At 40.4% G+C, this 22787-nt stretch overlaps 1 protein-coding gene across 4 annotated transcripts; it reads right to left on the bottom strand.

The window, feature by feature from the left end:
- Positions 1-398: 398 nt before the first annotated feature.
- Positions 399-6841, bottom strand: LOC133740203 (uncharacterized). 4 transcript variants are annotated; one of them, XM_062168138.1, is made up of 10 exons: positions 6241-6841; positions 6047-6124; positions 4951-5006; positions 4434-4505; positions 3874-3917; positions 3548-3642; positions 3313-3370; positions 1601-3224; positions 850-1504; positions 399-647 (listed from the first exon to the last, which is right to left on the bottom strand). In XM_062168138.1, the coding sequence occupies exons 7-9, from the start codon at positions 3339-3341 to the stop codon at positions 932-934; spliced, it is 2226 nt and encodes a 741-aa protein (XP_062024122.1). In that variant the 5' UTR covers positions 3342-3370; positions 3548-3642; positions 3874-3917; positions 4434-4505; positions 4951-5006; positions 6047-6124; positions 6241-6841; the 3' UTR covers positions 399-647; positions 850-931. The 4 variants fall into 4 exon arrangements, with proteins under 4 accessions (XP_062024122.1, XP_062024121.1, XP_062024120.1 ...); XM_062168137.1 differs by lacking the exon at positions 4434-4505 and having other exon boundaries at positions 3874-3949; XM_062168136.1 differs by lacking the exon at positions 4434-4505.
- Positions 6842-22787: the final 15946 nt, after the last annotated feature.

Genomic DNA, 22787 nt, shown 5'->3' with positions numbered 1-22787 from the left:
AGAGCGCCGTGAAAGACATAAAAGAGATTCTTGATTTCGATTTTGAGATATAAAAGTGCGCCGTAAATGACAAAATAAGCGCGCCGTAAATGAAAAAATAAGTGCGCCATAATTGATATCAAAAGCATGCCGTGATTGATCTCAGAAGCGTGCCGTAAAAGACAAAAATGAGCGCCGTAAAAGAGTTTCACAAATTTTTTATTTCGATTTTGAAATAGGAAAGCACGCCGTAATTGATTAACAAGCTCGTCGTGATTGATTAACAAGCACGCTGTAAATGTGGTAGTAGGATATATTTACAGCGTGTAATATTTGCACCGATTTTTTTTTTCCTGTAAATTTTTTTCTACCATTTCAAAATCTAAATAATCTATACAATTTATTGAGATAAAAAGAGAGATAACAAACTGCAAGCATCACATTAGAAAATGTAAATTAATATGCCAACAACAATTCAATACTGTATAAAAACAACTTCATTAAAGCAACAATTTATCATCACCATGCTAAAATGTAAAACATTCTAGATTAACAGAGAGCATCTTAGATTAGAATTGTCTTTGTTAATTGCAAAAAATAAATCTATAGTGATCCATGCTGTGGCCTAAAAAACACCTTCATATTATGTCATTGATGCCAACTTTTACCTGCATAACCACAACAAACACAAAGAGAGCAATGAAATCTAGTCTATCATATTTGTTTTTCATTCAAGGAAAACACATGCAGCCAAAGTTCTAATTCAACAATTAATCTATCATAAGCAAATAGAAGTAATTACCTCCGAAAAACCAATAGCTATCAGGTTAAGCTGATCTCACTAAGACTAGAAAAAATTATGTTGCTGACCTTTCAAATGGGAACATCCAACGAAGGTGTACGGGGCCGCCAATAAGAACTTCTTGTACAAGATGAATTGGTAGATGGACCATCACGTCAAAGAAAGATGAATTGGTAATTGGAAAAAACCTTTCAACTTGAAAGTTTCAAGCATGCATAAAGTTTCTGCAATCTCATCTTCTAGCAGCTCTACTTTGCTTATATCTATCACTCGTTGGCACAGCTGATTCAGACAATCACAAAGCCGAAAGATAGCAACTCTTGGCCCCTTTGGTAAAAGACCTCTTAACGCTACTGACAACACTTGTTGTATTAGGACATGACAATCATGGGACTTTAGATTAAAGATCTTAAGCTCCTCTAATGATACCCGACTGCCAATATTCAAACTATACCCATCTGGTGGCCTCAAGCTAAATACCCTCTTACAAAAGATCTGCTTCTCCTTTTTTAAAAACACATACGGTGGTGTCTTTCCTTTAGAAGAACTAGATCCATCATTTTTCTGACGCAATTTTTTTGAAATTCCCATCTCTTTCAAATCTTTGCGAGAGTTCAAGTTGTCCTTCGTCTTTCCTTTCATATTCAAAAGAGTGCCAATAATACTCTCACAAATATTCTTTTCTATGTGCATCATGTCAAGATTATGACGCAATAGCAAATGCTGCATTTCAAACCAAAAAAAAAAAAAATTAAATTCAATATATAACCTCAGCATATAGTTAAATTGGATGAGAATAAAAGGAAAAGAAAATATAACCTGCCAATATGGCAACTCAAAGAAGATTGATTTCTTCTTCCATCGCTTTGTAAGCTTCATAGGATCATCGCCATCATCATCACAATCATCATCACCACCATCGTCATAACTATTTAATCCACCTTTTTTCCTCTTTCGATTAACACTCATCATATTTCTGTTATCACCTTTCTTTTTCTTTCCCCAATCATTTTTAATATTTTGGACAACTTGATAAATTTCTGAACCAGTTAACTGTCTAGGCTTGAATCTATGTTCTTCTGTTCCATCAAAGGAAGCTGCCATTGAACGGAAGGGGTGATCATGGGGAAGAAACCTCCGATGGTCCATGTATGCATGTTTCTTTCCATTTACTAGCCATTTTGAGCAAGTCTGAACACCACAAACTGGACATGCTTTTTTACCCTTCGTGGAATAGCTAGATAAATTTCCATATGCAGGAAAATCATTTATGGTCCACATCAACACAGCTTTCAAGTTAAATGTAACGTCCCTAAATGCGTCATACACACTCACCCCATTCAACCATAACTCATTCAAATCATCTATAAGTGGTTCTAGATATACATCTATATCATTCCCTGGTTGCTTCGGCCCAGGGATGAGTAATGTAAGCATTAAATTTTCCTTCGACATGCAAACAGAAGGGGAAAGGTTATATGTAACCAAAATCACAGGCCAACAACTATAACGAGAACTGAAATCACCAAAAGGATTAAATCCATCAGAAGAAAGACCAAGTCTGAGATTACGAGGCTCAGATGCAAAGGAAGGCCAATTCCTATCTATGCTCTTCCAAGCCAATGAGTCAACTGGATGGCGCATCATGACATCTTGACTCTTGTTAGTGTCATGCCATGTTAATTGTTCTGCTATTTCAACATTTTTAAACATCCTTCTAAATCTAGGTATAATTGGAAAATACCTCAAAACCTTTGCAGGAATGCCTTCATTTAATTTCTTTGTGTTCTTATCAACTTTCCAACGTGATGAGCCACATTTTGGACACTGAACCACTTGTTCTAGTTCTTTCCGAAATAAGCAACAATCATTCACACAAGCATGTATCTTATCATAACCAAGATCAAATGCTTTCAATAATTTTTTTGTTGAATATAAAGAATTCGGAAGAATGTGATCATTTGGTAAAAACCCACCAATCATCTCAAGAAGTTCATCAAAACCAGTGTTTGATACACTATGTCTTGCCTTGAACTTATACAAGGCTACTGTTGCAGACATTTTTGTCCAGCCACTTCCTCCATAGAGGGGAAGTTCTGCCTCCTCCAATAAATTTTCATAATCAGCCACATGTCTTTTGTTTGTAGGTTCCCTAACATCATCATCATTTTCAAAACATGCATCCCTAAGCATTTGATATGTTTCTGGAATCTCAGTTTTATCATGTGTTCCTGCAATTGTCGTCCCCTCCCCATGAAATATCCACTTAGTGTATAAAGGATTCATCCCAGGTACAATCAAGTGGTCATAAACTATGTTATAGTTATGACGTTTTGTGTTTCTGCAATCAATGCAAGGACACCTAATTCTTTCTGGATTCCCCAAACTCGCTTGAACAGTATCAACGAATTTACGTGCTCCATGTCTATACTCCAAAGTGTTTCTAGAGAAAAGAAAACTAATTAATGTTACCTTGTGTATAACATGATTTTTAAACTAAATTTTAGTTTATTGGGAATTTTAAATTTAACCTTTCATAATTGACCCATTCTTTGTCCATAGTGTATTGTTTTCAGTAAAAGAGCCTCTCTGTATTGTTTTCAGAACACAAACATTCCAAGGATTAAACTCTATACATGCATTTTTCAAAGAGAAAAATATCACTATAGGTCAAGGATATAAATAGAACATGCAATTGCTAGGACTGTGTCAATGCTAGGAAAAAGAATATTTAAAGCAACAAAACATATAGGACAAGTCACTTACAATACAAAGTCTCCTCTCTGCCTCTATTTGAAGTCTGGACATCTTCCCTACTTAGATCCTCCCCATGATTTGAAAAGGCTGACCAATTGCTATGACTAGTTATGTACATAGTTAGGAAAGGAAAAATGGAAAAGAAAGAAGATTAGCACCTTAAATAATAGTTGATTGATTGATACTTCTAATGCAATTAATGGTATAAATACAGTAGCCCCCATAATTTCTACTAAGGGAATCCTACTAAGGGAATCCTGATAATGAATATCTAGCTACCTAGCTAATAAAGTGGTACATAGAATATTTAAGATTGATTCTTATTAGGAATTTACCTTTGCTTTGCTTCTTCAATGCAGGACAACTTCGGAGGTAGTCCCTGCATACCCATCCATCATATGATTAAGTTTCCTGGAGTTTTCAAGTTGAAAATAACAACAATAACAACAACATCACTAACACAAATTGAACATCAGCTTTTCATTAAGATCCAATTGTTCTAATGTAAATAAAATGAATACATAACAAAGATTGCTCCTTAATTTGTTAAATAAAAGACTCTTGTAAGACATTATAGTTTGCCGTTTAAATGTGCTACTACTACTCCAATCCTTATAATCATTTATGAAATGTGTGGTCCTCCTCAAATCAAAATAATGGAATGAAGAAATAGAAATCTACATTCTGGAAATCTGCTTGCATTTGCAGTTTTTTTTTTTTTTTTTCAAAGACCTATTTACTTAGACGTTATTAATAATAAGTATGAAGGGTTAGAGTTCACACTTGATATGTAATACTCCATGACAAAAGAAAACAGAAAGGAGCCCTCATATGTTGCTAATTAATAATTGGTTTGTAGATTAATTGAAAGAAAAACAAAATGCGACCAACGTACAGAGCTATATCCATATGATGAGGTACATAATGACCACCTATCCGAAGCAAAACTCTTTTACTATCGTTCTCCCTACCAATTACATACAAAATAAGGTTAGAGAAGAATCATCAGGGACATGAATAGTAATATCTAGACCGTAACACAAAAACCAGCTGATGGAACAGATAAGAAAAGCACAATTCATGACACATATCAGTGGGTAGAGTTTATCAAGAGCTTATCCCATGCCAATATACTCGACTCAGGTTAAGAAATGAAGAACACAATGCAACAAGCAAAAGAAAGGGAGATGGGTGACTCAATATTTCGTCCTACATCCATCAATAAAGGCAGCAATATGTATAAATGGTGAGCAAGAGACAAAACATATCATGAAGCTAAAAGGAATCCTTCAAGAGAACAATATGTTGACATTAGGAGAAGAAAACTAACCCCATACAAGGGACCAAAATTTTGGTTAAGTTTTCATTTCAAGACATGAACTTTGCATCACAATAAACAACTCAATTAATACCTGTTCCAGTTTCCAATAGCAGCTCCCGCTCCAAGCCCAAGTCCTTCCCAAACTAACTGTAAAAACAAAAATTGCTACCATTTATTCTACCCAAGTTGTGCCTTTAACCAGTTCTTCCAATAGCTTATATGAAAGCAGACATATAGTAAAATATACAATAACATATATTCACTTCTTAGACTAGTCTAAGCTAAATGCAACATATCAATTCATTCAAGATATCCAAACATACCAAAACTTGTCAAAACAATAACTTATTCAATAGCCCAATTTCCGTGTCAATCTAAAGACACGCAGTCATCAAATTAACCTTCATTATAGACATTGATAACAATGACTGAACGACACTAACATCACAAATCCCTTTGCCCCAAAGAAAGACAAACAGATAAGTGTCCTATTGTAAAATAAATTAAGAGGCATTCTATCCAAAAAGGCAAAATTCCACAAAGGCCAAGACCAAAAAAGTAAAATGACAAGCATCATTATATATAAATTAAGGAGCATTGACACTAAATGCAGCAATCAAGAGGAAAGCAATAATGCACTAGTTAAAATTTAGGAAAAGAAACAAGGAAATAGTAAGATAAAAGAGCTTGGATTTGTACTCTTGTAATCTTCTTTTGTTATTGTAATGGAAAAAAATTGAACTTCAAACCTTTTATTGGACTGTCACAATTATTATGCAGCAAACACCAGATTCTATGCACAGCTGAAAGTGTTGATAATATACATAACTTGGGATATGCCACGTACTTGTTAGATAACCATCATCTTTTTTATTTTTCTTTTTCTTTCTTTGCCTTGCCTTTATTTTTTATCATCATCATCATTAGCCAGGCAGACCCATAATCTTCAATAATTGTGTTGGATGGTTCAAGTCAATTATTGGGCTGTAACATTCCAGTAATCCATTTGTGTTTCGATTTGTGCATGATCCATATATGAACTTTGTCTACAACAATTCATGCTCTATCCAAACTATGCATTATCACCATAATTACAAACAAAAACAGAAACCTCAAAGAAGGAAACACAAATCGAATAAGCAAATTGAAACAAGAAGGAGAAAGAGTTACAGAAAATCATTCTTTACCTCTAGAAAAGAAGGGCCACGAATGGTAGGAATTGTAGGATATCGACCTCCGAATTTCCCAACTACGATCGAATTTATCTGGCAATTCAACAAAATCAAACCCACCAAAGAACAAAAATTCCCAATTATTGCTAAGAAGAACATGTAAGAATCATACCCAGACCCAATTAAGAGATGGGCAAGAAATTATCTACCTTTATGGTACTTCTGGCATACAAAAAAGTTGGGTTTTCTTCTCTGAGCTTCTACTACTGGTACTGATAAGGGTCCTTAGGGCCTTGAAATTCTTATCGATTATATTGCCTCCTGAGACTTTCCTGAAACCCTTTAATGGCGTCACCTTTACTCAGCCGCCCACCGTGACTTCACAGTTTTAGCCTCACCAGATATTCAAACCTTCTTCCACAACCAAACTCAACCCTGTATTGTCGTAGAGGTGCTCGCGTGGGCCTCTAGTCGTGGCAAAGCTTGTCCACTTTGTTAATGGCACGCATTACCAGACACCCAATTCATATTACAATATTCCACCTTCAATCCATAGGTATGGATTGTTGAAATTGTGCGGGCTTAGCTGGGAATTCTTCTGGAACCCTATAAAACCCAAAACCCAATTCTTCTGCAATCAAGAGATTCACCGTCGTTCTTGGCCGGGCAAGTTCGATTCCTCTTGATCCCACCGCTCTTCAGTTCTTCTCAATGTAGATTAGGTGCAAACCGTCGTCTGTATACGCTCGTTCTTGCCTTCTCTCTTTTCTGAGGTTTTTTTGTTTTTTTGTTTTCATGTTTCTCGATCTTATCGAGTTAGCAATTGGGGAAAACTGAAAGGAGGGAAAGCTAAAAATTTTCCCGCTAATCATAAAGTTCATGGTCTCTTTTACAGCGTTTTCCTAAACATGTCGTAAAAGACTTTAGATTACTCATTTAAGGCCTACAGATCGTGCAAGCCGTGAATGAAAAGGGAAATTTACAGCGTACACCAAAAGCATGCCGTAAATGATCAAATTCATACATCATTCACTGCACACATAGAAGTGCGCCGTAATTGATACTCATTTACGGCGCACACTGAATGCACGCCGTAAAATGTGCGCTGTAAATGATCAATTTTCTGGTAGTGAGCATATTTAGCAGACTCTCTATTTTGGCTCATTAGCTATTTTGGAGAGCATGTTTAGTTTTTTATCTATTTTAGCAGCTACACCAGACTCCTAAGTGGCTCTCCATTATAACTTTTAGCTATCTCACTCCTAAATATAGAGAGCGAGATGAGGCTCTCTATAATTTAAAATATTCATTTTAGCATCTTTAGCAGACTCTCTATTTTGGCTCATTAGCTATTTTGGAGAGCATGTTTAGTTTTTTATCTATTTTAGCAGCTACACCAGACTCCTAAGTGGCTCTCCATTATAACTTTTAGCTATCTCACTCCTAAATATAGAGAGCGAGATGAGGCTCTCTATAATTTAAAATATTCATTTTAGCATCTTTAGCAGACTCTCTATTTTGGCTCATTAGCTATTTTGGAGAGCATGTTTAGTTTTTTTCTATTTTAGCAGCTACACCAGACTCCTAAGTGGCTCTCCATTATAACTTTTAGCTATCTCACTCCTAAATATAGAGAGCGAGATGAGGCTCTCTATAATTTAAAATATTCATTTTAAGTTATTTTATGTAATTTATAAATACATTTAAACTATTTAATCTTCATTTAAAAAATAATATAAATTCAAAACTAGCTAAAATAGAGAGCACTGATGCAGACGTATTTATAAAGTAACTAGCTAAAATGACTTTTTAGCTATTTTGGCTAAAATTTGACTCAAAAATGGCTAGCATTGCTAACGATGCTCTAAGTGACTCTCCATTATAACTTTTAGCTATCTCGCTCCTAAATATAGAGAGCGAGATGAGAGCATCTTTAGCAATGCTAGCCATTTTTAAGTCAAATTTTAGCCAAAATAGCTAAAAAGTCATTTTAGCTAGGCACTTTAGAAATACGTCTACATCAGTGCTCTCTATTTTAGTTAGGTTTGAATTTATATTATTTTTTAAATGAAGATTAATTAGTTTAAATGTATTTATAATTTGCATAAAATAACTTAAAATGAATGTTTTAAATTATAGAGAGTCTCATCTCGCTCTCCATATTTAGGAGCGAAATAACTAAAAGTTATAATAGAGAGCCACTTAGGAGTCTGGTGCAGCTGTTAAAATAGATAAAAAGCTAAACATGCTCTCCAAAATAGCTAATGAGCCAAAATAGAGAGTCTGCTAAAGATGCTCTGAGGCTCTATAATTTAAAACATTCATTTTAAGTTATTTTATGTAATTTATAAATACATTTAAACTATTTAATATTTATTTAAAAAAAAATATAAATTCAAAACTAACTAAAATAGAGAGTATTGATGCAGACGTATTTCTAAAGTGGTTAGCTAAAATGACTTTTTAGCTACTTTGGCTAAAATTTGGCTCAAAAATGGCTAGCATTGCTAAAGATGCTCTTAATATTCCTCTTTTAACCCTCAATGTAAAATACAAATATTATCCCATTCAAACAAACAACCATGCTCAACTTACACCTCCTCGATCGATCCACTCTCCTAGATTTAGGGTTTTCAATTGATTATGTTCGCGTAAATTCATATGAATCTTAATTTGATTGTTTTCATGTAAATTCATATGAATCTTGATTTGATTGTGTTCATTGCTTTTAATGGATAATCTAATTTAAAAATTCAAAACTGGATTTGATGATTCAATCTTAATTTTTTGGTCTTAATTCATTGCTTTAATCATCTCGTTCAAAAGTTTTTTTTTTTCTTCTTAGATTTCAATTTTGTTTGTTTAGTTTTGCCATATATATAGTGCAATACACTCTTAACTGCTAATTCTTCAAGGATGATCTTATGATCTTGGCTAATTCATTGTATAATTTTGTGTTTTCAATGGTTAGACTTTTCAGATCGATATCTTGTGTTTGAATATGAGATTCATGTGGTTCAATGAAGAAGGGAGACGGGTGGTGCCACGCTCTCTCTTCCCACGGTTGCCTCTTCAGTTCTGTGTCCTCTTATTTTGGCGGTTACTATGAACCCCGCGCCGGATATATTTAAGAAGCTAAAGTGAGATTATTCAAGATTTAATTTGTAATCTTGATAAGTGTTAACGACGCTTGGAAATTTTTTTTGAATTTTCAAGGAAGTGAAATTCTCAATTGAAAGGTTTGTTAATAAAGTACATGACATAACGAGCTCGTGATAATTTTCTTGGAATTTTTCGGACATCGGAACTATTCATTATGAATTTCGAAAGTTCGGGAATTAACAAATTCATTTGGAATAAAAGAAAATATGTGGAGTAGTCTGAGCCGTTCATTGTAATCCTGTCAATCTGGAGCGTTGATTTCAAATATATAAAGGTTCGATCGAGATTGGATCAACGACCCAAAAACCCAGTTCGAAGTTAGAGCTCGAGACTCGTTTTCTCGACCCACGACCAGCGCCGGTGACCCGACTGCATCTCTTCTTTCCGGCCACGAAACGGAGGTGCACCGGCCTCTTTCGACTTCTCTCTTCACCATGGTTCTTCCAGTTGTCTTGGATCGTCCAATAACTGGGTGTAGAGAGAGAAGAAGTTTCCAACTTCTCGGCGGTTCTTCAGCGAATTCCGACGGCTCCGGCGGTGATTTGGTATGCATGAGGTATGAAACTTGACGCTCTAGTCACGCTCTACGTGATGATATAATTGGTTTTTGAATTCGATGGCGTTTTGATGGTTTGTGTTTTTCGATGTCATCGAGCTTCGTCGGAGTTCACCATTCACGGCGGGCTATTTGAGAGTTTTGGAGTTCATTCTCAATGTTGATCCTTGCCAGAAAGCATATTGTTGCCTTCCAGGCTTAACTCACAGAGCTCATTGAATTGTCTTTAGCGTTCTGATCGAGGTTTGATGTGGTGGAGAAAACGAAAGACAAAAGAAAATGTCGACCAATCTTGCTAGAATTTTCGTTTGGCAGAATCAAAGGTAACACTACTACAAATTGGGCCTTAGGGCACCAATAATAGACACTATTAGACAATGGTTTGTTTTAGAAATAGTGATACACCATTCAACACAAACGGTGTTAACGATTGGGCTTGACACCAATAGTCAGTGGCCCATATATCACATCTAAATAAATAATGAAAATGCTGATGTTTCTAACACCTGCCACCAAAACATACACTCTTTCTTGAAAGAATGGGTCAATCAAAGCATAAAAAAGCATGGATCAGTAAGTATGGGTCAATCAATTGGTATATATTTAATACCAAAACTCAAACCTTCACATTTATATCAATATACAAGTACAAAAAAACGATGGAGTACTTTTGGCCTCTGCAACAGAACCAGCCATGGCATCATTTCTCAGCCTAAAAGAAGAACAAACGCACAGCAAGAGTAGAAGGCAATACCTTCCCTCGCTTGTTCTAGCTTCAAATTGTTTCGATAGTGCGTTCATTCTGATTGAAAATCCAGAAGCTCCAAAATCCATAACAATCTCAGCAACCCCTGCATCACCCAAACCCATAATCAGTGACATACAAAGATCTAGATTGAGTTTCCGGCATATGCTTTGAAAGAAACTTAGCAAGTACCCTTTCTCTCGTCGACCAAGTTCAATCACCACATGCCGAGAACATGAGACCCAAAACCAATTCTCTGCAACACTCTCCCTTAGCCTCTTTCTTGCTTCTTATCAATCCTCTCATATGATTTTTTTTTTTTCGACTCATATTTCTGCTCTTTATATGACCAAAACGCAGCGTTTTGGCTAATGCTTCTACGACCTATACATATCTTCTCCTTATAAGGAGGTTGTTCAATTTTGGTTCAGTTGGTGAAATGGGTGCATCTTTACGGCCACTGCTGCTGCCATTGTTTTCAACGGTGGTTTTACTTCTCTTTGACCATTTCTGAATTGACTTTTGTATATGGGATTAAGAACTCATGCATGGTGGGTATTTTAAAAAAAAAAATACAGAATTGTCGGTGTTGAAAGGAAGGAGTGGTGAAGCGGTGGAGAACACTGTTTTCTTACTTCAGACAAGAGCCCAGCTGTGTATAGAAACAAAATTGGTCAAAAACTTCGGTAAGGCAAGCTGGGATTTCTTTGAAAGGTTTGAAGTTATGATACCGTAAGTTTGGTTTGTGTTGTTTAGATTTAGTTGCAGAGCTGTGGTTATGGTTTGATAGTTGGGAATTAAAGAAAGAAATTGTCAAAACTCTTATTACGTTGCATATTAAGTGGTTGTGCCAATTATTGAATACAAGTTGTTTGTGATATAAAAGCTAGGAGTGGGAATCTGGGCATACGATTGTTAATTAGTATTGAACATGTACAAGGTATAATTGAGCTTGGTGAAGCTATGTTTTAGTGATGGGTTATTAAATTTTAAGTTTATTGGCAGTGATGCATGATTAGAGTTCCTGACATCAGACATCTATTGATGTTAACAGAAGCAATTAATCTTTGGAGGGATTGTAAACCAAGTTGACGTTGACAGGGTTTAGCAGAAGAGTTATTTAATCGATTGTTATCTGTTAACTAAACTAGAACCTGGTGATAAAGTTTCAAGTTTTTATGGAAATATGATGTTGAGTTGGTCATGGAAAGTTTAAGACCTTGTATATTACTTGCCTCAGATCATAGGGTAAGAAATGGAAAATGGTCGTGAATTTGACTATAAGATGGGTGCCCATATATAGCAAGGTTCTAAAAATCGCTAGACACTAGTCAGGCGGTGACCAAGAACCTAGCGCCTAGGCGGGGACTAGGCGGTTTTTATTTAGGGTTAATGCTCATACACCCCAGATTCCTGAGAATACTTCTCATACACCCCAGTGTCTTATTTTTATTCCTCTTTACACAACTCTTTCTCTTTTCCATTCTCACCAACCCATCTTATCAAAATTCCTACCAGTAGTACCCTTCTCTGATGTCTCTGTCAGTTGTTGGTTTTCTTTAAATATCTGTTTTCTATTGTTTTGTTGAAACGTGGTGGACCCATAAGAATTATATTTGTTTGAATATATACAGTTGTTGCATTCATCCTCTATTTTAAAGGTAAACAGTACACTTTACCATTCAAGATTTCTATCATTGACAGACTTGAGCTAAATGCTATCTGCAAAAATACTAGCAAAGAACTACATAAGGAAAGAGAAAAGTTGAGAAAACTAAAAGAGTATAGAAAAGGTCTTAGTAGAGAAACTCCCCATTACTGAGATATCATCTATAGACTTCAAACCAGAATTTATAAACTAGAAGAAGATATTGATAATCTGTTATATATTCTGGAAGAGGAACAAAAACCTCTTGATTATTTGAGCATTGGTTAGATCCGCAAATCACTGGTATCAGAGCTTGCTAAGAGCTCATCAGGGGAATCCCCTATGGGGACAATGTCTGATTTAATAATAGAGAGGCTGAATTCTCTATTAAAATCTTCTGATGAAAAATATCAGATCCTGCAGAAGGAGATATCTAGATATCAAGAAAATCTAGAAAAAATTCCTGTTATAATCCACCAATTAGAAAAATTGGAAAACAAACTCGATTATATCAAAGATCTTCCAAAAACGGAAGAAGAAAAGCTAACAAGTGTTAGTAGAAAAATCCTTGAACAGCAAAAAACTCTGGATTCTATGAAAAATATACTGAAGGACAAGAAAGTGCCTACAGTAAAAACAAAGAAGGCAGCTAATGGGTTCAAACCATTAGAAATACCGGAAAAGAATCCTGTTCCAAACATGATTTTTCTGGATCCCTCAACTAGTTCTACTAGTATTCGGTATGAAAAGCCGAAAGAAACTCGAGATGTCAATATGATGAGCATCTTCGGAAAAAAGAAAGGAGTACAACTCCTAAATGCTGAAGAATTTGAATACAATGAAATCGAGCATGAGGTAAAAAACGCCTCAATTCCAAAGCTAGATTTCAAACAAATTTACAAAAGGGGAACGTTTGACCTGATTGATAGCCATCATTTCAAATTACTTGAATTTACAACCCCCTCTACAACAGGAGAAACAGATCTACTACTGATCACTCCTGCTGAAGTTGCCAGAGCAAAAGCAAAAAATTATCAATTTATGCACATTGGAGCAGTCCAAGTAGGCATAAAACTTCTTGCTCGAGAAGGCATAAACTGTTCAGTTCTATGTGTCTTACAAGACAATAGACTAACAGATTTTCAAGCTAGTCTTTTGGGAACCCTTGAAGCATCTCTGTGCAACCAAGTGGCATATTTCAACTGCTTCCCCAACTTTTCAACAAGCTTGAAAGATGCAGCCCACTGTCTCCGACTGAGAGTCAAGACAGATGGCATATCTATGAAAAATGATATGCAAGAATTGGCAATAGTATACAGGATATACTATAAACTGATGAGTACTACAGTAGAACCAAAGACAATGATATCAAACATCACTGGTCTTACTACTGGATTCCTCACCAGTCAAAAGAACCATTCACAGCAGATCCACAAGGTTACTTGGAATGAAGTAATTTTTCCTACAGAATGGAAATTATCTGGTCCGAAGCTACCAGCAGAAAATGCAAAAGCAAAAATTTACGAAAGTAGAAAGACTGGAGAAATCAGTCTAAATTTTGAAAATCACAGAAAAAGTGATGTCTGTCCTGAAAATATCAGGATAAACAAAAATCTTCTCAGAAGAAGTTACAGCACTAGAGAAGCTAGTGTTAGTGGTACAAAATACTCTGAAGAACCATCAGAGTCTATCACTGAAGAAGAATTAGAAGCTGATCTAAACAGACCAGTTAATATGCTTAGAGCACAAAAGCTCTATGAGCTCTATGAAGAAGCAGAGTTCTGCGAAAATCCTGAAAGATTAGAAAAACTAATCGAAGAAATGAAAAACTTCAATCCAGGAAAGGAAAGAAAACTCCTTCCCTACCAGGATGTTGAAATGGAAAACGGAGATAGCTCCAAAACTTTCATCACTAGAGAAAAGGGAAAAGTGAAACTCCCTATACAGAAGGCCCCTACGGGCAGAAATGGAGAAAGAAATTCTCAAAGGTTTGTCCCAGAGGACAAGATACCCAGAGTAACGATTTCCAACTATGGTATTTGGCTAGACTTAGATAAAGCTCTAGATAAGAGAAAAACTCTTGACCAATGGGTAGACAGCCTGATGATGGCATCTGCTCTAACTCTTGGAAAATTTGAAGCCCCTGCTCTTCAGATGTACTTTGAAACTACTCTTACAGAAGTAGCTAAAAAGTATTACTATTCTTTCAAAGAAACAGCCAGAGGAAAAGAATGGCTGGAAGAAATCAAAACTTCAAAATCTCCGTATGATTTTGCAGCACCACTGTACGATCAGTTCTGTGGAGATCTTGCAAATATGAGTGAAAAGGCTAGAGAAACAGCCAAATCAAATATCTATGCTCTCAAAATTTGTGACATGAGATATTTTGAAGAATACTTGAATGAATTTCAAGAATATTACTGTACAATTCGTGAACTAGAAAATACTGATCTAGTCAACCTGTTGCACAGGAAACTCCCTGAACCATGGAGAACAGCTGTGCGGGAAAGCATAGCAGAAAAACCAATTGAAAGATTTTCAGTTGGAGGAATTGCCGACAGAATCCGGCAACTATTGAAAGAACAATGCAAAGCCAATCTTAGAGCTAAGATGGCCAAGAAACAACTCAAAGGAGTTGAAAATTTCTGTTACGGAATACTAGATATGCCAACCAACTGGGGATGTCATGAATCCAAGTTCTACAGAAAGAAGAAAGAAAAATATTACTCTAAAAAATTCAAAAAGAGTAATCAAAGAAAAAATTGGAAATTCAAGAAAAGTTCCAATTACAAGAAACAACAGGATGAAGATCCAAAAAAGAAATTCTTCAAGAAAAAGAAGAATACTCATTAACATAAACAACCAAGCAAGAAAGCTTGCAGATGTTGGTTATGTAAAGCTGAAGGGCACTATGCCAATGAATGCCCGGAAAAGGGTAAAAGATCTACTAAAGCTCTCTTTGAAGAATATGAGCACATAGTAGAATCTGCAAATATGAAAGGCTACGAAATAGCCTATTCTGATGATGAAGAAGACGACAGGTCAGTTTACTCTGCCTGGTCCGAAGAAGAAGATTCATCTGAGTCTGAGACAGATTCTAAAGTAGAGTACTTCGAATCCAGACAAATGAATGTTTTGAAAATCAAAAACTGGGAAGAAAGTAAGACAGAATCTTTAATGTCTTCTTATCAGGTGAACCCTGGTACATTCGTTTGTGACTACTGCTTATGTCATGAAAAGAATGGTCTCCCTATGTTTTGTGAAGAGTCAAAAAAGACTTACCACAAAGAATGCTTCATAGCTGAAGCAAGAAGAAAAACCAAGAATGGCTTTGTCAGCCATTTGGTAGAACAAGAATATGAAGAATATTTCTCTGAACAAAAAGAGAAAGAAGTAGAAACTTTGTTCCAAAAAATTATGGAACCATCTTCTTCCAAAAAAATGGAAGAAATCATCGATGAAGAAAAAACTGATGAAAATTTAAACTTTGAACTGGTTGAACCACCAGAAATTGTTCCAGAAGAATGCAAGCCATTCATTCCCAAGGAACAGGCTCAAGAAAATGAGCTTCAACAATCGAAAGTCGTCTCTACAAGTAGATACAGCAACTACATAGAGATTGGACTAAAATTCCCTGATCATAAAAAATATCATCTACATGCCTTTGTAGATAATGGATCAGGATTTACAGTTGCAAAAAGATTTGCAATTCCAGAAAAACTCTGGAAAGAAGAAAAGAAAACAGCTACTGGTGTTACTTTTGATGGAAGCCATCTCACCATGAATAAAGTAGCAAAAAATGTTCATATCACCATTGGTGGAGGAACATTTACCATCCATAACGTCTGGCAATCTGAAGGTCAAGGCGCAGATTTCTTGTTGGGTAATGATTTCATTCTCCAACAGAGATTTATTCAGGATGAAGAAGCAATAGGCTTCAGAAAAGGAGAACGGGTGTTCTGGGCTGATAGGCTTATTCAGGCCAAAAGTATTGTAGGTCCAAACTTTCCTACCCAATATCAGAGATCGCAACAGAATAGTGGTGATCTTACCCCCTACAAACCCAAACTTGAACCCATACTCCAAATCAAACAACAAGAAGAATTACTTGTTGAAGAATCTTCTGAAGAAGAAGAAGAAGCAGAAACTAGTGAAGGAGAAGAAGCTAGTTTCATCCATGAGCATAACCTCAAGCACTTTCAGAATAAGCTTGAGTCTCAGAAAATTCCCACTCTTGAAAAAATCAAGAAACTACTCGAGCAAAACATCGATGTAGACCCTCAGAAGTTTTGGGAAAAAGACCCAGTGGTCTGTGAATTAAGATTGCATGACATGAATGTCATCTGTCATGTCAAAGCCATTCCTCAATACAAAGAGGAAGACCACAAAGAATTCAGAAAAGATATTGAAGATCTCCTGAACAAGAGATTAATTCAACCTTCCACTAGCCCTCATCATGCTCCAGCATTCTACGTGAGAAATCATGCAGAAAATCTAAGAGGAAAAGCTAGAATGGTGATTGACTACAGAGATGTCAACAAAAAGACTGTCAAAGACGGTTATCAAATTGCTCAAGTAAGAGTATTAATCAACCAGCTCAGAGGAGCCAAGGTCTTTTCGAAATTCGATGCAAAGTCGGGTTTCTGGCAGGTCAAAATGCATCCTGAGAGTGTACCTCTCACTGCATTTGGAACACCACAAGGACATTACGAATGGTTAGTAATGCCTTTTGGTCTCAAGCAAGCTCCCTCAATATTCCAGAGAAAGATGGACAACATTTTCAAACACGTTGCGGAGTTTTGCGACGTCTACATAGATGAAATTCTGGTCTTCTCAAAAAACAGAGAAGAACATATGAAACACCTCCATGAGGTTGTAAAGCTGATAGTTCAGCATGGAATTATCCTAGGTGAAAAGAAAATCTTCTTTATCCTTGATGAAGTTGATTTCCTAGGTATAAATATCAAAAATGGAGTGATAAAACTCCAACCTCATATCCTTGAGAAGATCTGGAAGTTCCCAGACAGGATTCCTGATGCTAAGAGTCTAGAAAGATTCCTTGGTGTCATTAATTATGGGAGAGATTTTATCCCTAAAATATCGGGGTTAACAGCAATGTTATCTCCTAAAACAAGTTCAAAAAGAAAATGGAACTTCACAGAAGATGATGAGAAAATCATGAAGCAGATAAAAAATCTCTGCAAAAACCTCCCTCCTCTTCAACAACCAGAAGAGAATGATTAGATTATCCTCCAGACAGATGCGAGTGATAATTACTTGTTCGGAGTTGTTTTGGCAAAAACACCTGGAACTAACATTGAAAAGATCTGTAAATTCTGTAGTGGCAAGTTCAGCCCAGCAGAACTGAATTATCCCACAGGGGAAAAAGAAATTTTGGCTGTTAAGAAAACAATTTTAAATTCTCCAGCTTTCCTTGGAAAACCCTTTACTGTCCGCACCGATTGTGCCAGAGTAAAGAATTTCAAAAATTTCAAACTTGATGTTAATGCTCAAAGTCTGGCGGTAGCCAAGCCTTCGTTTAACGCGGGTCCGGCGGGCGGACCGCTACTCTGTATACTTGGTGATTCCTGCTAGCTGCCAAATGAAAGGCAGGGCGTCAGAGGGAGACCGCGCTGGGCGGTCTTCACTTCTCCGATGCCTAAGTCAGTTGATATATATAGGCAGCATAGTAATAAATGAGAGTTAATGCGTAATTTAATGAAGGGAGAAGAGAGGACCTTTTATAGGTGAGGAGAGGTCTGATCTTCTCCTTGTTTTCGATGTGGGACTGATGTGCTTCAGTTCCCAGTTTCAGTAGTTTCTGATGCCGTCTTGGCAGAGTGCGTGGCGGCGCGTCAGCGGTGATCCTGGGGAACTCTTGTGCTCCGGCCGTGGCCCGCCTGGCTGCCTATCTGTGGGTTACTCCTTTGATGATAGTTGGTACCTCTGGCGGTACGATGAGTGTGTCTGATTATAGCTAATTATGCTTTGCAACGTACATGTAGGTACAAGTCCCCTAAGTCCCCAGTCAAGGAGGGCAATCTTGGTTGGGGAGTTGATCGGCGGTGTGAAGCGTTTTCTTCCGCTAGACTTTTGCAGAAGCATAATTAGCGTCAGTGCATTGTCAACCATGGATATTACTGAGCAAACGCTTTATACCCTTTCGGGTGGGCCCCTGCTAGGCCCCCCAGGGAGTCCCCCACTCCCCGGCTAAGATGGACCTCCGGATGGTCGCGAAATTTGTTTGGTGAGGGGGAGCTGCACGGAGCAGAGGGTGTTGGGTAGCGAACCCAATCTTTAGGACCCGAGTGACGGGGGCCAACGTACCTGATCAGGGTCGTCGTAGACTGTTGACTAGTCCCCGTGACCCGTAGGGACAATCTGACTGTAATGCCGCGTGGCGGTCATTTGTCAGAATGAGGCGTGGCCTCGGGATCCGCCGTTGGCGGGAGTCCCCCCGCTGGTTTATAGCAGTAAACAGCGTCCAGTGGACGTGCTTGGCGTTAATTTATTGAGCGGTATCGCGCTGAATAAAGTACGCGATTTGTCAGATAAAAGAGGTTTCCGCTAGAGGTGCGTAGCGGAAGGTGCCCCGTTTGTATGATGACAAGGGAGAAGTGTCGCTTTTAGGAGACTTCGTAAATAACATCTAATGAAAAGTTCTGCTGGCGGGGTTCCGCCCGGCGGAGAACGTCACTGAGAGAGGATAAGTGAGAAGTTTCGCTGGCGGGGTTTCGCTCAGCGGAGACTTACTTGGAGAGGACAAGTGAAAAGTTCCGCTGGCGGGGTTTCGCTCAGCGGAGACTCACTTGGAGAGGACAAGTGAAAAGTTCCGCTGGCGGGGTTCCGCCCGGCGGAGAACGTCACTAAGAGAGGATAAGTGAGAAGTTTCGCTGGCGGGGTTTCGCTCAGCGGAGACTTACTTGGAGAGGACAAGTGAAAAGTTCCGCTGGCGGGGTTTCGCTCAGCAGAGACTCACTTGGAGAGGACAAGTGAAAAGTTCCGCTGGCGGGGTTTCGCTCAGCGGAGACTCACTTGGAGAGGACAAGAAGTTCCGCTGGCGGGGTTTCGCTCAGCGGAGACTCACTTGGAGAGGGGTGTACCCTGGATTGCTTTCGTGATACGCCTTGACACGTGGCAAGTAACTAGAGGGTTAGCGTGTGGAGACGCGTCTCCTCAGTCCGGCCGTCTTCTCGTCATTAATGCGAGTAATGATGGATTTCGTAACCGAGGCGACGCCTCGGTTAACCCGGAGGGTTAGTGCGGACAGGGGACACGTGGACGGCTGGGGTGTGATGTCGTTTTCTAGCGGACGGCCCAAAAGCCGCTGATGTTGACATAAAAGGGGGGGAACGTATTGAGAAAGGAGATCAGAAAATCCATTCGAACTGTTTGTCGTCTTCAAGCTCTGCCCAGCCGAGATTTGCAGAGAGAGTGCCGTGAGTTGGTGGAGTTCTCGTGGTCGAAGAGACGAAAATTTCCGTCGTCGGGGCATAGCGAGCATCAGTACGCCGGCGAGTTAACGACAGGTTAGTGTTCTGGTTATCCTTCTCTTCGGTTTTGTGTTGTTCTCGAATTGTGGGTTTGGTATTTGTGTCTGGGATTGGTGTGTGAACTGGGTTTCTTGATGCTCGTCGGGGGTGTAAGATGAGATTTGAGGTAGGTTACGATGCTTTAGGGTTTAGGGGGGGGGGTTTGTTCATGTTTTGGTATTTTCTAGGTAGCTGTTCGTGGTGCTTTGCTATGGCTGATATAGGGATAGGTTAGATCCTTCTGTGGGCTAACTGATTTGGGTTTTAGAGTTTTTGGGATGGCCAACGTCGTAGAGATCTCGAGCAGTGAGGACTCCGGGTCTGACGTGTCAATCAGTGCGGCGGATAGGGTTTTTATTGACTCGTTGCGTCCGTCTGCCCGTGCAGGAACCTCACTGTCAGAGCCGTTAGACATCGAGCCGCTGCAAACCATACCCTGGGAAGTTGTCATGGGCCGTACGTTGCGTCCGGAGAGTTCTAGGGCGGGTGAGGAAGCTGCTGCGCGGGAGAGGAGTGAGGAGCGGCTAGCAAGTAATAGTGCCGCCAGTGGTTCTGCTGACGGGGGAAACGTGACGGGGGAGGAAACAGAGTCGGCGTGGGTGCTCCCGGATGGGACCCCCGTCGACGAGGCGGGAGGGCGGATGACTGCCGCCGTGGTCAACCGGATGAAACGGACATACCGGCTGCCGGGAGTGGTGAAGCTGCGCCAACCGACTGCGGACGAAAAGGCCTCAATTCTTCCAGCGGGGTTCGCCGCCGTTCACGAGGCAATATTCCGCCAAGGAGTGACGTTGCCGCTAGTGCCCAACCTTCAGATCCTGGTGTGTGAGTTCGGCGTCGCTTTTGGGCAGATCTGTCCCAACATGTGGCGGTTGATGCTGGCGATGAACTCCTTGTGGCGGCTATCCGGGTGCGAGGGGCCGACGGTGGCGGAGGTTTTGCACTTCTACGAACTGGTGTACATTAATCGCCAAGGGTGTAGGGGGCAAGTAAATTTGAGCCGCCGGCAGGGAGCGCCCAAGCTGATAGAGAATTTGAGGGATTCGATGTCCTACTGGCGGGGGACGTTTTGCGTGGCCACGACGGGGTGGGAGTATCAAGCGGAGTCCAACCAGGGGGAGCCGACATTTAGGATTAAGTCTGAGTTTCAGCCAATCCGAGGTTGTCCGTCGATCTCCGCTGAACATAGTTGGCGGTTTATGGTATACATGTTGCAATCGTTTGACTGACACTTTCTGTTGTTTTACAGCGGGCCTGCGCTACAATCTGACGCGGGAGGAAGAGTGCCGGATTGCGCGTATCAAAGGTTGTTGGAAGAACCGCAATTTGCTGGACTTCCGTCTCCTCACCGGCTGGGAGCTGTTGGTCGATCAGCAGCTAACGCGCGCCATTGGTAAGAGGCCTCCGCCACACTGTATCTTTTGATAACTTGGTTAAAGCTGACAAGTGTTTGCATGTTCTCAGAGACTCCGCCAGGCAACAAAGCGAGTCGTGACGCCTTTGACAAAGCTATGGATCGCGCGGAGATAGACAACTTCCTGGAGACAATGTATGCTTCAGGCGAGGCGGCCCGGATGACAGTTGTGAACCCGGAGACGCTGGAGGTGAGCGCATCCGAGGTTGCGGTGACGCTGCCCATGCCGCACCACTCGCACCTAGGGGCCGACGGTCTGCCCAGCGTGCAGGGGGATGGGAATGCGGGCGGGGGAAAAAAGGGATCCTCTACCGTGCCGCAGAAGGAAAGAGCGGTTGGCACTCGACGTGGGCCGCAGAAAGAAAGAGTTCTGGCGCCGGCGGGGGCTGCCGCGACTGCGGTGGGGAGACAACCGCCGATGGGGTCCAGGGCTGCGCCCTCTGGAGATGCACGGGGGATTCTGCGGAAGCGGCGCCAGTGTGACTCAGGCGGGGAGGAGGATGATGACGAGACCCTCGAGGTCCACAGGCAAAAGAAGAGCCGACAAGGCCCGTCGAAGGCTCCTGTGACCGCCGAGAGAGAAATGCCCATGAGCGATCTGGACTCGTTCGCTGCCTTCACCGAGTTCATGACCGACAGCGAGCGGGAGTTTCTCTACCATTTGTGCGAGCGGTTGGGGTTCGGCGGTCTGGCAGGGATGACGCGGCCAACGGCGATCGAGCAGTCGCCCTTTAGCTCAGCCTTTGGGCATCTGGCGGTGGGGCTGAACGAAATGTTCTTGGCGGCGCCCAAGCAACCTCGAATTGAGGGTCAGCTCCGGGAGGAGGTTAAGAGGCTTGAGAGGGAGCTGGGGGAAGCCAAGGACAGGCTGGCAGATGTGGAGCGACGCCTGATGAAGGCAGACTGTGACGCGGCGGACGCTCGAGGCAAGCTAGACGTCGCCATCCAGCGGGACATAGAACGAAATGATCAAGTCTCCCAGCTGGAGCAAGACAAGGCCTTGCTGCAAGAGCGTGTGACCGCCAAGGAGAAGAAAATTGACATCCTGCAGCGGGAGTCTACCGCCAGGCAAGGGGAAGTGAAGAGACTGGAGGGTGAGTTGATCCGGCTGAGGGATGATGGAAGCCGAGCCGCCGCCGCCGCTGTGGAGAATTTCAAGCAGTCGGCGGAATACAAAAACGCGCTGAATGAAGTGGCGAAGGCCGGCGCCCTGGCGAATGTCGAGATGTTGCGAGCGAAGGGTGCCATTGATTGGGCCAAGGCGTCCCTGCCCAAGGCGCCGCAAGCAAAAAATGCAGCGCCGACGAAGAGACCCCCGCCAGTACCCAGTCCCCCAGCAGGAGGTGGCAGCTCAGGCAGTGGGTATCAGACTCCGGCGGATGGGACCATTGAGACGCCAAGTCCTACCGCTCGAGGGATTGACCAAGCAAGCTGTGAACAGCCGTCGCAGGCTGAAGTAGGCAACGCCGAGGCCAACCCCTGACATGCCGGACGTGCCCTGTTTTGATTGTGTAGCCACTGAGGCTGAAAATATATGTACTTTTGTTGTTTTTTTTTTTTTTGAATGTAATGAACAATTTTTGGGTGGGGAGTCCCAGCCCTGAATATATGAAATATGGAATTTTTGACGTTGTGTGATGACATGTCTATACCGCTAGAGTTTTGACTTAGGATGTTCTTTTGCAATCAATGAAAAATT

This window comes from Rosa rugosa, chromosome 3 (genome assembly GCF_958449725.1).
Source record: "Rosa rugosa chromosome 3, drRosRugo1.1, whole genome shotgun sequence".
Taxonomy (NCBI): Eukaryota; Viridiplantae; Streptophyta; class Magnoliopsida; order Rosales; family Rosaceae; genus Rosa; species Rosa rugosa.
This window is presented reverse-complemented; position numbering and strand designations above follow the sequence as displayed.